This window comes from Prionailurus bengalensis, chromosome C1, assembly GCF_016509475.1.
Source record: "Prionailurus bengalensis isolate Pbe53 chromosome C1, Fcat_Pben_1.1_paternal_pri, whole genome shotgun sequence".
Lineage (NCBI taxonomy): Eukaryota > Metazoa > Chordata > Mammalia > Carnivora > Felidae > Prionailurus > Prionailurus bengalensis.
Window position 1 is genome coordinate 30,436,744 of NC_057345.1, and position 11,830 is coordinate 30,448,573.

At 41.5% G+C, this 11,830-nt stretch overlaps 1 protein-coding gene across 1 annotated transcript in view; it reads left to right on the forward strand.

Annotated features, from left to right (window-relative positions):
• MACF1 (microtubule actin crosslinking factor 1) overlaps positions 1-11,830 on the forward strand; it is a 331,566-nt gene that overhangs the window by 205,323 nt on the left and 114,413 nt on the right. Inside the window, 3 exon segments of the mRNA XM_043578675.1 lie at positions 1,199-1,334; positions 5,073-10,520; positions 11,338-11,487. Coding sequence (XP_043434610.1) covers positions 1,199-1,334; positions 5,073-10,520; positions 11,338-11,487 — 5,734 coding nt within the window.

Sequence of the window (11,830 nt, forward strand, 5' to 3'; positions counted from 1 at the left end):
TTTTTGATGACTGATGAAAAGTTGAGGCATGATGTCAGATTCAGTATGACGGGGAGTACATGAGGTGAGGAAGTTAGTGATAGCAAAATTAGACTACTCTTTCAAGAAGCTTAGCCATAGGAAATGGCGGTAATAATACAGTAAATAATTAGAGTAGAATATACAGTCAAGAAAGACCTCTTCTTGAAAGATCAGAGGAACTTAGCTCTGTTTATGGACTGAGTCTCAAGGACCAAAAGGGAGAAAGAGATTGAATAATAACAGGAGAGGGGTCCCAGAGTTATAGGAGAGGACACAATTTATCAGTGGGTAGAAAGTACAACCCTAGACCAGAGTCAAGACAGCTTTTCCTATGAGGTTTGAGGAAAAGGAGATTAGGAAAGGTGTGGATAGAGGTAAATATGTAAGGAGCGAAGCCAGAAGGTGAGTGAATTCGTGCCCAGTGGTCTGCAATTCCTTTTGAAATAGACTGAAAGGTTGTTTGCTGTGAGGATAGCTCCCTCACAGGGCAAAGGAATTGGGATTGACTGGGGCCTCCAAGAAGGTTGTCAGGAAGCTCTCAGGTCCACTAGAGACTGGAAACCAGTAGGATCTCCTCCATAGGGTCTCCTCCCTCCCCCCACCCCAAGACACACACACACACACACACACACACACACACGCACACGCACACACACACACAGGATATACTTAGCCTGCAGGCAGGAGCAGAGAAGTCCAGTGATTCTATTGATCTGGGGCAGGAGTTTCATCAGATTAGCAAGGACAGAGTGCAAGGCTAATAACGAGGAGCTAATAGAGACTATGGACTGTGGGGTCTGGACTACAAGAAGAAGATACTGAAGATCATAGGGAGGAATGATAGATTAAGAAAAAAGTGGGAGAGTTAAGGAGGGCTTAGGAAATCTCAATAAATTGATGCAAAATTCACCAAATCCAAGATTGCGATTACCTCTAGGGAGAAAGGTAAAAGAACAGGGTTGGTGACAAATGTACATGGGACTTTGAATATATCCGTAATGTCTTATTTCCATGAAAAAGATCTAAAGTAAATCTGGTACGATACTAAAACTTGGCAAAGGTGGATAGTTGGGTAATAGGTAAATGAGAGGTTATTTTCTCTTTTGTCTGTTTAAAGTATTTTATTTTTAGAAGAGAACGTTTTTCCCTAAAAGAGCTTCAATGTTTCATCTTCTAGGCTCTCAGAAAAAGAGAAGGAACAAATATCTGAACAATTAAATGCCCTAAATAAGGCTTACCATGACCTTTGTGATGGTTCAGCAAACCAGCTTCAGCAACTTCAGAGCCAGTTGGCCCAACAGACAGAACAAAAGGTACATTTAGTTTCTCTCTCCAAATAGGAAAGGTACCTTTTGAATGGTATGAAAGCAGCTTTGCTGATTGAGAATCATGTTCACTAGCTTTCCATGACCAATGTGACTTAATTTTTAACCTCACCATAGCAGCCATTTGTCTTGTGTTTCTTTACTGGGGTTCCATGATGTATTGGTCAGTCAAGAACACTAGAAGGCACTTATGGCCAACGCTGTAGACCTGATTTACAGTTTCTGTTTCTGCCATTTTATGGCAGACCGCAATTGAAGAGAATATAAATCCTATATTATATCTGATCACAGGGCAGCAAGATTACTCCTTCATGGCGTTGTCATTCAAAAGTTGACAGCCAGAAGTTCTGAATATTGGGAAGAAAAGGCCATGTACTTCTTCCTCCATATTTTTTTTCATAGCTACTAAATAAGTGAGAAATGTTCATTTTCCAAGCAAACTGGTGGATTGGTTGTACTGACTGAGACGCTGGTTCCCCTCACCCATGGTCATTCCATAGTGTGACATCTTTACCAGTTCCCACTCATGTTCCCTTCCCAGACCATAGGAAAATTGTCAAGTTCCTGCTGGTTGTCCTGAGTTCTTCCTGGATTTTTGTGTGTATATGTAAACTTACCATATTATATACATGTGTCTCTGGGATATATATGTGTTTGCCTGCTTATTTCCTATGTTGTGAAGCAATGGCCAAATTATGTGGGGCAGGTCAAAATTTAAGCTCATGTGGTTGTCAGATTTGGTCTCGATGATGCTCAAAATGATATTCAGACAAAACATGCTTTGACTCTGGTCCTTGGGTATGAAATTGGTGCATCAGGAGCTAGAGTTATAAAGATCACAAGACAGAACCAGCTATGATTTGTTTGAGAGTAGTTTTCCAGAAAGAATATGCTGGTTTAGCATCCTTATGTAAGGTAGCCCACTTCTAATGGCTTATTGCTTCACCATATAAGGGAGTATGTGAAAAGTTTTAACAATTGCTTGCTGAGAACACCCAGTTCTCATTTTGAAAGGTTAAAAAAGGGGGGGAAAAAGAAAGAAAGACAAGCTGCTGAGCACCACTACATTGAGCATGATGTGTCCCCTGTTACTGTTTGTGTGTTTCATGTGAAGTATTGTTCTGATTAACTGACATCCTTGCTTACAAGTTTCACTAACCCTTTGGAGTTTAAGCACAAATGCACAAAAGGGAAAAAGAGGACGACCTGTTTGGGGTTCTTTTTTACAAAAAAACAAACAGTCGCATGCTGGACGCTAACCCCAAGCTTACACTGTGTGTGCGATGCGGCTGAGCTGCTCCGTAAGGCTCTCTCTCTATCTGCCCAAGGCGTGCTGCGACTCTGGTAAGTAGAAGCCTTTTACGTTTCCTTTCCTCCTCTCCGTCTGTCTTTCTCTGCTTGTTTAGGTCAGAATGCCCATGTTTGGTGGGACTGAACTGGATTTCTCTGGATTATTGCCCGGCTCGGTGCTTCTTGCCTGTCCTTCAATCCTGAGAGTATTGGAAGGAACAGCCTATAGTCTTTTCTCTTTGTCTAGCAATTGGCTAGACTCCAGGTTTTTCTTCAATATCAGTATTTGAGGAATCTCACAGAAGAAATTAGAAGTTCTCAAAAGAATTTTTTCCTTTGTCATCTTGTCTGCTTCTGAACAGTCTTTACATGGATTTTATAAAAGGAATTTTTCATGTATCTCAAAGAGTCCTATGCTAGTGTGATTTTCCCTTCAGTCTCTATAGAACAAATACCTGGTAAATGCATATAATATACATTTGCGTCATACAAGTGGAACTACTTTCTAGGTTCAGAACACAGAAGGAGGATGGGGAACAACACATAATATTTTAAGTAGTGGTGAGAATTTTATGTTTTAGTCCATTATTTGAATAAATACAGTGAGATTAGGGATGTGAACCAAATGTGTTCCCTCATTTGCTCTCCATTCTTTGTCTCTTATACTGTGCCACTAATTGAATTTGAAATTCTCAGTGCATGCCTTTAAAATCTGGGGGCAAGTAGTTTAAAGATTTTAAGGATTTCCTTACTGTTTACCAATTTATTCATTAATTCAACAAATGTTTCTTGAACTGCCGGTACTGTTCTTAGACACTGAATGGGCAGGGTACCTGCTCTTACAGAGTTTACTCTCCCTGAGACAGAATGGAATGCACTATTTAGGAGGCAGGGAAGTGATTGGCAGTTGCTTCAACAACATCCTCCATGGATAAATCCTCCATGGATTAGTTCAAGAGTTAAACGAGGATCAGAAAGTAATACTGACTGAAGGGGGCGGACAAAATCATCTATAGGAAACAAAGATAATGAACATAAACAAGAAGAGGTAGAAAGTTGAAAGTAATAAAAGTAAGTGACAAAACACTTGAATGATTTAATCTTTTTTATTTTTTTAAGTTTAATTATTTTGAGACAGAGCAAGCATGAGCAGGAGTGGGGCAGAGAGAGTATCCCAAGCAGTCTCCACGTTGGAGCGTGGAGCCTGACACAGGGTTTGATCTCATGAACCATGAGATCATGACCTGAGCTGAAATCAAGACTTGGACGCTTAACTGACTGAACCACCCAGGCGCCCGTTAAACGATTTAATTTCTGAATACCATCATTCTGTGATAAAAGGCTTTCAAACAGGAAGGAGCCATTTTTAGGCTTTTTGGGAAGGGTAATTTTGGCAATGTGTAGATTTTCCTGCTTTACTGGACGTAGGACCTAACTCCTGAGTGTGATGCAGTCTACTGTGCCTTTCCTTCATGCTCTTCTGTGTCTGTTAGAGGAGGCAATTTAATAGCATGAGACTTAGAGTCAGGCCTTGATTTGACTCTGAATCTCACTTGTTTTGTGACCTTGGACAAGTTACTTAATAACCTCACTGTGCCTCATTTTCTCATCTGGAAACTAAAGATTAAAATAACTGTTTTCATAGGATTGTTGTGAGAAGTAAATATCAGTGCTCAATAAATATATTAAGTGCCCAACAAATTGTAGGTGTATCATGGAGGCTGTACTACCCATTTTAGCCTGGACCAGAAGAAAAGTTCCTAGTGGTTAGAGGCAAAGGTCCCCAGTCTGTTCCTTCCTTGACTTGCTACTTCTGATTCCCAGAACTAATTTAACCAAGAGCCATTACCTTGGGAGATACTTACAGTGGCCACTGCATGAGACTGCCCCAGCTGTGGAACAGCTGCTTGAGTGGTACACGTTGGGCTGTTTACAGAGCTGCACACATGTCATGTGGCCATTGGGCTGCTTGACTCTTCTAATCCTGTGGATTGGTCCTGCCGAACTCATTGGCAGAGGCATCCTACTTCAGGATCTTCTGCACAGGTTACAACACTGAGAAGCTGTTTTATAGGGTTGACTTTTCACTTTTGAGGAACTGGTAGATTTCTGGAAGAACCTTTGTGGTGATTTAGTCTTAGAGCTGACTTTTCACCTTCACCGCTTGCTACTTTGTAGAGCTTGTCACTCAGATATGCTTAATGCCAGCATCTGTCAAGTAATCTGTGAACTTCCAGCCATGTTCAACATTCTGCAGTTTAGAAAAACTCTTTTTTAGTATTAACGGTGCCAGGCTTCAGTGTTTCCTACACATTGGGGCTCATTCCAGGCTGGGTTTTTCTTGTGGTCAGAATTTGATAGACTATAGTTCTTTGAAGGAATGCTTTCACCAGGCATGCTTCTCTGATTCAGTTTTCTTTTTCGTTTTCCTTTTAGGGCTGCAGAGCTGTTGCTGGGGTGATTGACCTAGGCACAGTGGAGATATTTCCCATCTTCAAAGCCATGCAAAAGGGCCTCATTGACCAAGACACAGGCCTTGTGCTCCTGGAATCCCAGGTTATCATGTCTGGCCTCATTGCCCCTGAGACCAGTGAAAAGCTCTCTCTGGAAGAGGGTCTAGCCAGAAACCTCATTAATCCCCAGGTGTACCAGCAGCTGTGGGAGCTACAGGATGCCCTGTCCTTAATAAGCAGGCTTACTGAGAGCAAAGGGCTTCCTTCCGTGGTGGAAGCAATTGAAAAGAAAATAATCAGTGAGAGAATTGGACTAAAAGTGTTGGAAGCTCACCTGGCAACTGGAGGTTTCAGTTTCCCTCCTAACGAGGGCTGCGTCAACCTAGAGGAGGCTTTTCACCAAGGCCTTATTTCTGCAAGGCTTCACTCAGTGTTAGAGTCTTACTTGAAATCATCCAAGAATTTGATAGACCCCAACACAGCTGAGAAAATCAGTTTGCTAGATCTGACGCAGAGATGTATTGTCCACCAGGAATCAGGGTTGAAACTGCTCCCCGTCAAACAACTGGCAGGGGGAATGGTGAGCCTAAAATCAGGCCGGAAGGTTAGTGTTTTTCGTGCAGTTCAGGAAGGCCTAATAGATAGGCAGGTCACTGTCCGGCTGCTGGAAGCTCAGCTTTTTGCTGGTGGCATAGTAGATCCAAGAACAGGACACAGACTTACTGTAGAAGAGGCTGTAAGACATAATTTGATTGACCAAGATATGGCCTGTGCTATTCTCATAAGGCAGCTTCAGACAGGAGGCATCATAGACACCATCACTGGGCATAGGCTGACAATAGATGAAGCAGTGAGCAATGATCTAGTAGCTGCTAAGATTGCTCTTGTGATTCTGGAGTCCCTTTGGTCATTCATGGGGTTGCTGTGGCCTGAATCTGGAGAGATCCTCCCAATCACAGATGCCCTGGAACAAGGTATTGTGTCTACTGAACTAGCTCACAAAATCCTTAGTGGCCGACAACATATTAAAGCTCTGTTTCTGCCAGCAAGCACAGAGGTTTGGTCCTGGAGAAAAGCAGTAGAAGATGGTATGTTGGACAAAGATCTTGTCAATAACTTAAAATCCATTTGCATACCTGATGTGATGCCCCACATGCAATTAGCAGATTATTCAGAACGAAGCAAATTGAACATTAATCCTGGAGCAGTAGGTCTACCACACAGCAGGTGCCAAACTGAGGGCGTAGTAAGCCATGGTGAGAGGCTGTTGTTTCAGCTGATGACTCACAGCTATATTAATGTGCAGGATGGACAGAGGCTGCTCCTGGTAGATGACGAGCTGTTAGAGACACTGACAGCAAGAGGAGAATATCAGGCAAGTCCTCCAGAAGTGTTTGAAATTGGGCATCAGAGGCTAGAAAGTCCCAAGGGATTACAAGAATTGGTGAATGTCAAAACCACAGAAACATTCTGTGATGGACTGAGTGTGAAGCTACGTGAGCTCCAGATTTCTTCTCAGAACAAAGACTATCCCACTCAGGCAGATTGCAATGAAGCAAAAGGCAAAAGGACCACAATGGAAACTGAAGGTTCCTCAGTAGAGAATTCTGAAAGGGAGCTGTTTGTGGGGGAACAAAAAGTGAGAAATCCAAATGTTGATTCTTTGATGGTCCTAGATAAAGTCCAATCAGAGTTAAAAGGACAATTGCTAGGTACCAAAAAGGAAGAACTAACAGGAATGTCTACCAGAGAAAAGGTTAGCAGGGGATTTCTCCTTACAGTACCCACTGAGGAAGCTGAAGCTGTGACCTTGGCAGTAGGCAAAGAGCCTTTCTCTGTCGAGACACCGAAGGAAGAATGGCAGAATTCCAGAAAGGCTTCCTTTCTGTGTCAGACAGAACAAGCAAACACACTTGAAACTGAAATTCCAGGTGAAACTGGGAGGCTACTCCTAAAACCCCAAAGCGAAAAGCCACAATTTCAGATAAAGAAAACTCTAGACTTAGAATCAGAGCGAAAGTCTGAAGATGACATGAATATTCATACTCTAGATAAACAGAAAACCTTAAATAAAACATTTTTGGGTAGGGATGACCATAAACATAATCCAGAAGGACACAACATTGCAGGCGGTAGTACGATGACATTAGAAAAAACAGATGCAGAAGATCATGGTCATGAAACCTCCCTGCCATGCGGTCATCCTTCAGAATTGCTCCCGGAAGCTACCTTAAATACGTTATCTGCACAATTACTAGATGGTGGTATCATTCATGGACAAACAGGTCAGAAGCTCTTATTAAATGAAGCAATAGCCCAAGGTATTGTGCCCAGCCACACTGCCGTCAAACTAATGGGAAAGCTGAATATGTTTCGCGGCTTCTTTGACTCTCAGACCTGCGAGTCTTTGACTACTGAAGAAGTCATCGATGAAGGTCTGATGGATGAGAAACTATTACATAATGTCCTCAGGGCGGACAAAGCTATAAGTGGAGTCTTAGACCCCCGTAGCCACACACTCTGCTCTGTGAGGGAAGCAGTTGCAATGGGACTTCTTGACACACAAACAGCCTTGAGAATTTTAGAGGGGCAGGTGGTGACTGGTGGCATTGTTGACCTGAAACGAAGCAAAAAAGTTTCAGTAACTTTGGCCTCAAATCTTGGCTTGGTGGACAGTGCTGATGAGACAGAGCTTATAAATCTGGAGAAAGCTTCCAAAGGCAGAGATGCTGAGAAAACAGTCAGGGAGAGATTTATTAGCTTACAAATGGAAACAACAGGAATTCTAGACCCTGAGAGCAAAGCTCCTTTAACAGTCATGCAGTCCATTGACAGAGGACTTCTGGAGAGAGAGGAGGCTGTTCAGTTGCTGACCAAGCAGGTGGCGGATGGAGGTATCATTCACCATACATCTGGGATGAGACTTTCTGTTGATAATGCCTTTGAACATGGCATCATTGATGAAGATTTAGCCAAGCAACTCAGAAAAGTTGAGAACTTAAGCCTCCATCGCTTTTATCATCCTGAAACCAAGGAAACTATTTCCCTTTCTGAAGCCATAAAATTAGAACTTGTTAACCCAGACTTGAAAAGAGAAATCCAAGAAATTCAGGCTTTGCCTGGAAGCTTTGTAGATCACATTTCTGGCCAGAGATTGACCTTGGCAGAAGCTGAAAAAGAAGGACTGTTAACTAATGAAGCAATATTGTCTTCAGGAATGATGCATGGGATTGTAGATCCTGAGAATTACAGAATTGTTCCCTATTCAGAATTAGTAAAGAAATGTAAGATTGATATTGAATCTGGACAGAGATATCTAGAAGTAATTCCCTTCTCAGACATTAAAGATGGAGCAAGTGACAAAGTGCTTACATTGTCTCAAGCAACTCAGCTTGGAAAAGTGGACTTTGTATCTACACTGAAGGTTTTGGAAGCTCAAGCAAATACTGGGGGGATCATAGATACTGCCACAGGAAAAAGACTGACATTGGCATCAGCCTTAGAACAGAAATTAGTGGATGAAAACATGGTTAAAATTATTGCATCTCATCAGGTATTAAATGGAGGAATTGTTGACATATTTAATGATCAGAGAGTGACTTTAAAGGAAGCTGTTGAGAAAAGATTGATCAGTCCTGAACTGGCAGCTATGATCCAGATAGATCCTTTAGAGTCCTGCAATTACGGGGCTCAGATTGAAAAGCAAGATGGGATTGAAGTATGTGAAATAGAGAAGGAATTTCTAAGAAAGGAAATGTTAGTTGTATGTAATCAGACTGCTGGAATGAGTTGTGGTAAAGGAGCAAGTGAGAAATTATTTCAGATTGCAAGTCAGACTGTACAAGGAAAGGTTCAAACAAGAGTTTCTGATGGGGGGCAGGCCAAAAAGAGCATGGAAATTTCATTACAGGAAATGGAGTGGAAGGATCAAGATAAAAAGAGAGTTTCTCCAGATGCTGAAGAATCTGTCGGTGTCATAAGTCCTGGCGATCATAAAGGTACATTGTTGGGCCAAGGTTCAGTGACACTCTCTCGCTCAGAAGCTCATGATTTTAAATTCAAAGAGGTGGCTAGTAATGACGTGGAAAAAAACACAAATGAAGAGCAGGAAACAGTAGGAGCCCAAATAGAAATTACTTCCCATATGAAATGGTCTACGTCAGGTCCAGATTCTAAAGAGATAAGGGAAAACCAAGAAAGAATTATTTCAGAAGTACAGGAATCAGATTGTGAAACTTCAGGCAGATTGCTGAGTGAGCAGGTTATGCAGAAATCAATGAATACCAGAGAGAAAAGTAAGAGGAAGGAGAGGGAGATGAATCTAGAAGAAAGTGTTGAAACACACAAACCAGTTCTTTCCAAAGAAAAGTTGAATCAAGAAACCATTGTTACAGCTGACCAGGGATCCACTGTAGAGAATCCACCTGTGGAAATAGCCATTAGTGAAAAAGAAGCTGGTAGAGAGCTGGAATTTTCTATTATTTGTAAAGATGAAAACTCTTCCCCAATGATACCCAAAGGAATTTCTGTAAATCAGGATGCTTTAACATTCTTCAAACCCAATCAAGTCAGTGAAGGAGAAGTAAAAAATTTAAACCTCTGCCTAACTTTAAAAGCAGAAGAAAAATTTTCTCAAATTACTTGTGGGGCCAAGAGTGAACCATTCTCTTCTATGACCCCAGGACCTAAAGGATTACACTATCAGGAATTAGTTGGAAAGACCCAAGTTGCAGGCAGATCCCAAATTTCTGAAACAAACAAGCCTCTCCAGGGAACCATCAGACCAGAGACCAATGATTACCAAGATTCCTGTGTTACTTTTAAAACCAAAGAAACCAAAGATCTGATTCGCTCATCTAATGGATATAAAGAAAGATCATACCAAGAAGTACCTTCTGACTCAACAAGAACTCTTGAACTGGAAGAAAGTACAGTTTCTAGAGTAGACCCAAAAGAAGTCAGCTATCTGGAAGTCTCAGACAAAAAGGACTTTTATCATCAAGACAGCAAAAGTGATAATGAAATCTATGGAATTCTTGCATCTAAAATAGTAACAACTCAGGAAATAACTGGAGAGAAATTTCTAGAAATGTCCAGCCCTACAGTTACAGATGTAGAGGCAGCATCTTTTGAGGGCATAGTGACTCAGGGCAATCCCAGAGTCTTAGTGTCCCTTCTTCCAGAGAAACTCTTCAAAGATGTGTCTCAAAAAGAGAGGACAGGGCAACAAGATGCCGCCATTAGTCCCATTATTGCAGAGACCAGTGAAGAAAATCCAGTGCCGCTCATATACCCTACAATGAAGATGGATGAGAGGACCCCACAAGAAGAGCTCAGAGAAAGCCCTGGCGGTGAACAGACTGCTTTCACGACTACACCTGGTGGAAAGGGACATGAAGGTGTAAACCCTGAGCCCTTCCGAGCAACTAAAGTAAGTTTGCCAATGGTGTGTTTGTATATACGTATTTTATTTTATTTTATTTTATTTTATTTTATTTTACTTTATTTTATTTAAAAAAAAGTTTATTTCTTTATTTTGAGAGAGAGAGCAAGTGAGCAGGGGAGGGGCAGAGAGAGGGAGAGACAGAGAATCCCAAGCAGGCTCCGTGCCATCAGCCCAGAGCCCGATGCAGGGCTTGAATCCACGAACCGTGAGATAATGTCCAGAGCTGAAACCAAGAGTTGGATGCTTAAGCAGTTGAACCGCCCAGGCACCACCCCTGTGTGTGTGTGTGTGTGTGTGTGTGTGTGTGTGTATTTTAGATATAACTAGTTTAATGCTAAAACTCTTGACTGGATATTGAGTTTACATATGTATAATTGTGTGCATCCATAACAGCTTCAGGGACTAGATGATTCTCTAAGGTATAACTTAATTTATCATCATCTGTTTGTTATACAGCTGTTCGAAAATAGGCAGCATGTCTTTCCGAAAATCGTAAGGGTTTTAATTTAGAAACCAACATTGGAACTAATATGAAATATTGGAGCAATGCTATCTGAAGTCAGAATAGCTTTTGGAAGTTTCACTAAAACGATGCTATATTGATAACTATGAGTCTCTCCTCCCCAAAGAAATTAATAAAATCACTCTTTTGTCTGACAGTTGAAGGCAACATGTTTTATTTCATCCCACCCTATGTGTAGTAAAAATTCTATTTTGTCTATTGGTAAGACCCAAACTACTTTTAAAAGCATATTTAAAGGAGGATGTCAGATCTGAGTGAGTTTTCTTTTTGGTTCCACAGAATGTATTCAACCGGCAACTCTGCCTAGAACATGATGAGAAGCTGGTATCTTATCTGTCTCTATTACGAGACATTGAAATGAGGACCAAACAGATTCAACCTCTGGACCTAAACCTGGCAGAGCTACAGGATCTGCTGTGTCAGGCCAAGGTGGGTTGCCAGAGACTTCCCCCAGGCCCACCAGCTTGGGAAAATAGAGACTCTTCAGGAGGAAAAACATGTTCAAAAATACTAACCATTTAAAGGACCAAAAAAAAAAAAAAAAAAAAAAAAAAAAAAAAGATTGAAAAAGTAGAACTGGAGATCTCTGGAGAACACCAGGAAACACTGGTCTCCCAGAAACCAAAGCAGAAGAGACTCGAGGGAGGAGTTATGGAAGGAGGAAATACAGGAGGGGGACTAAGTACAGTGAGGACTGAAAGGGAGATTTAGTGCCAGAGAGTCATTGATGACCTTGATAAGAACAGTGTTAGTAAGATTGCAGGATATAAAC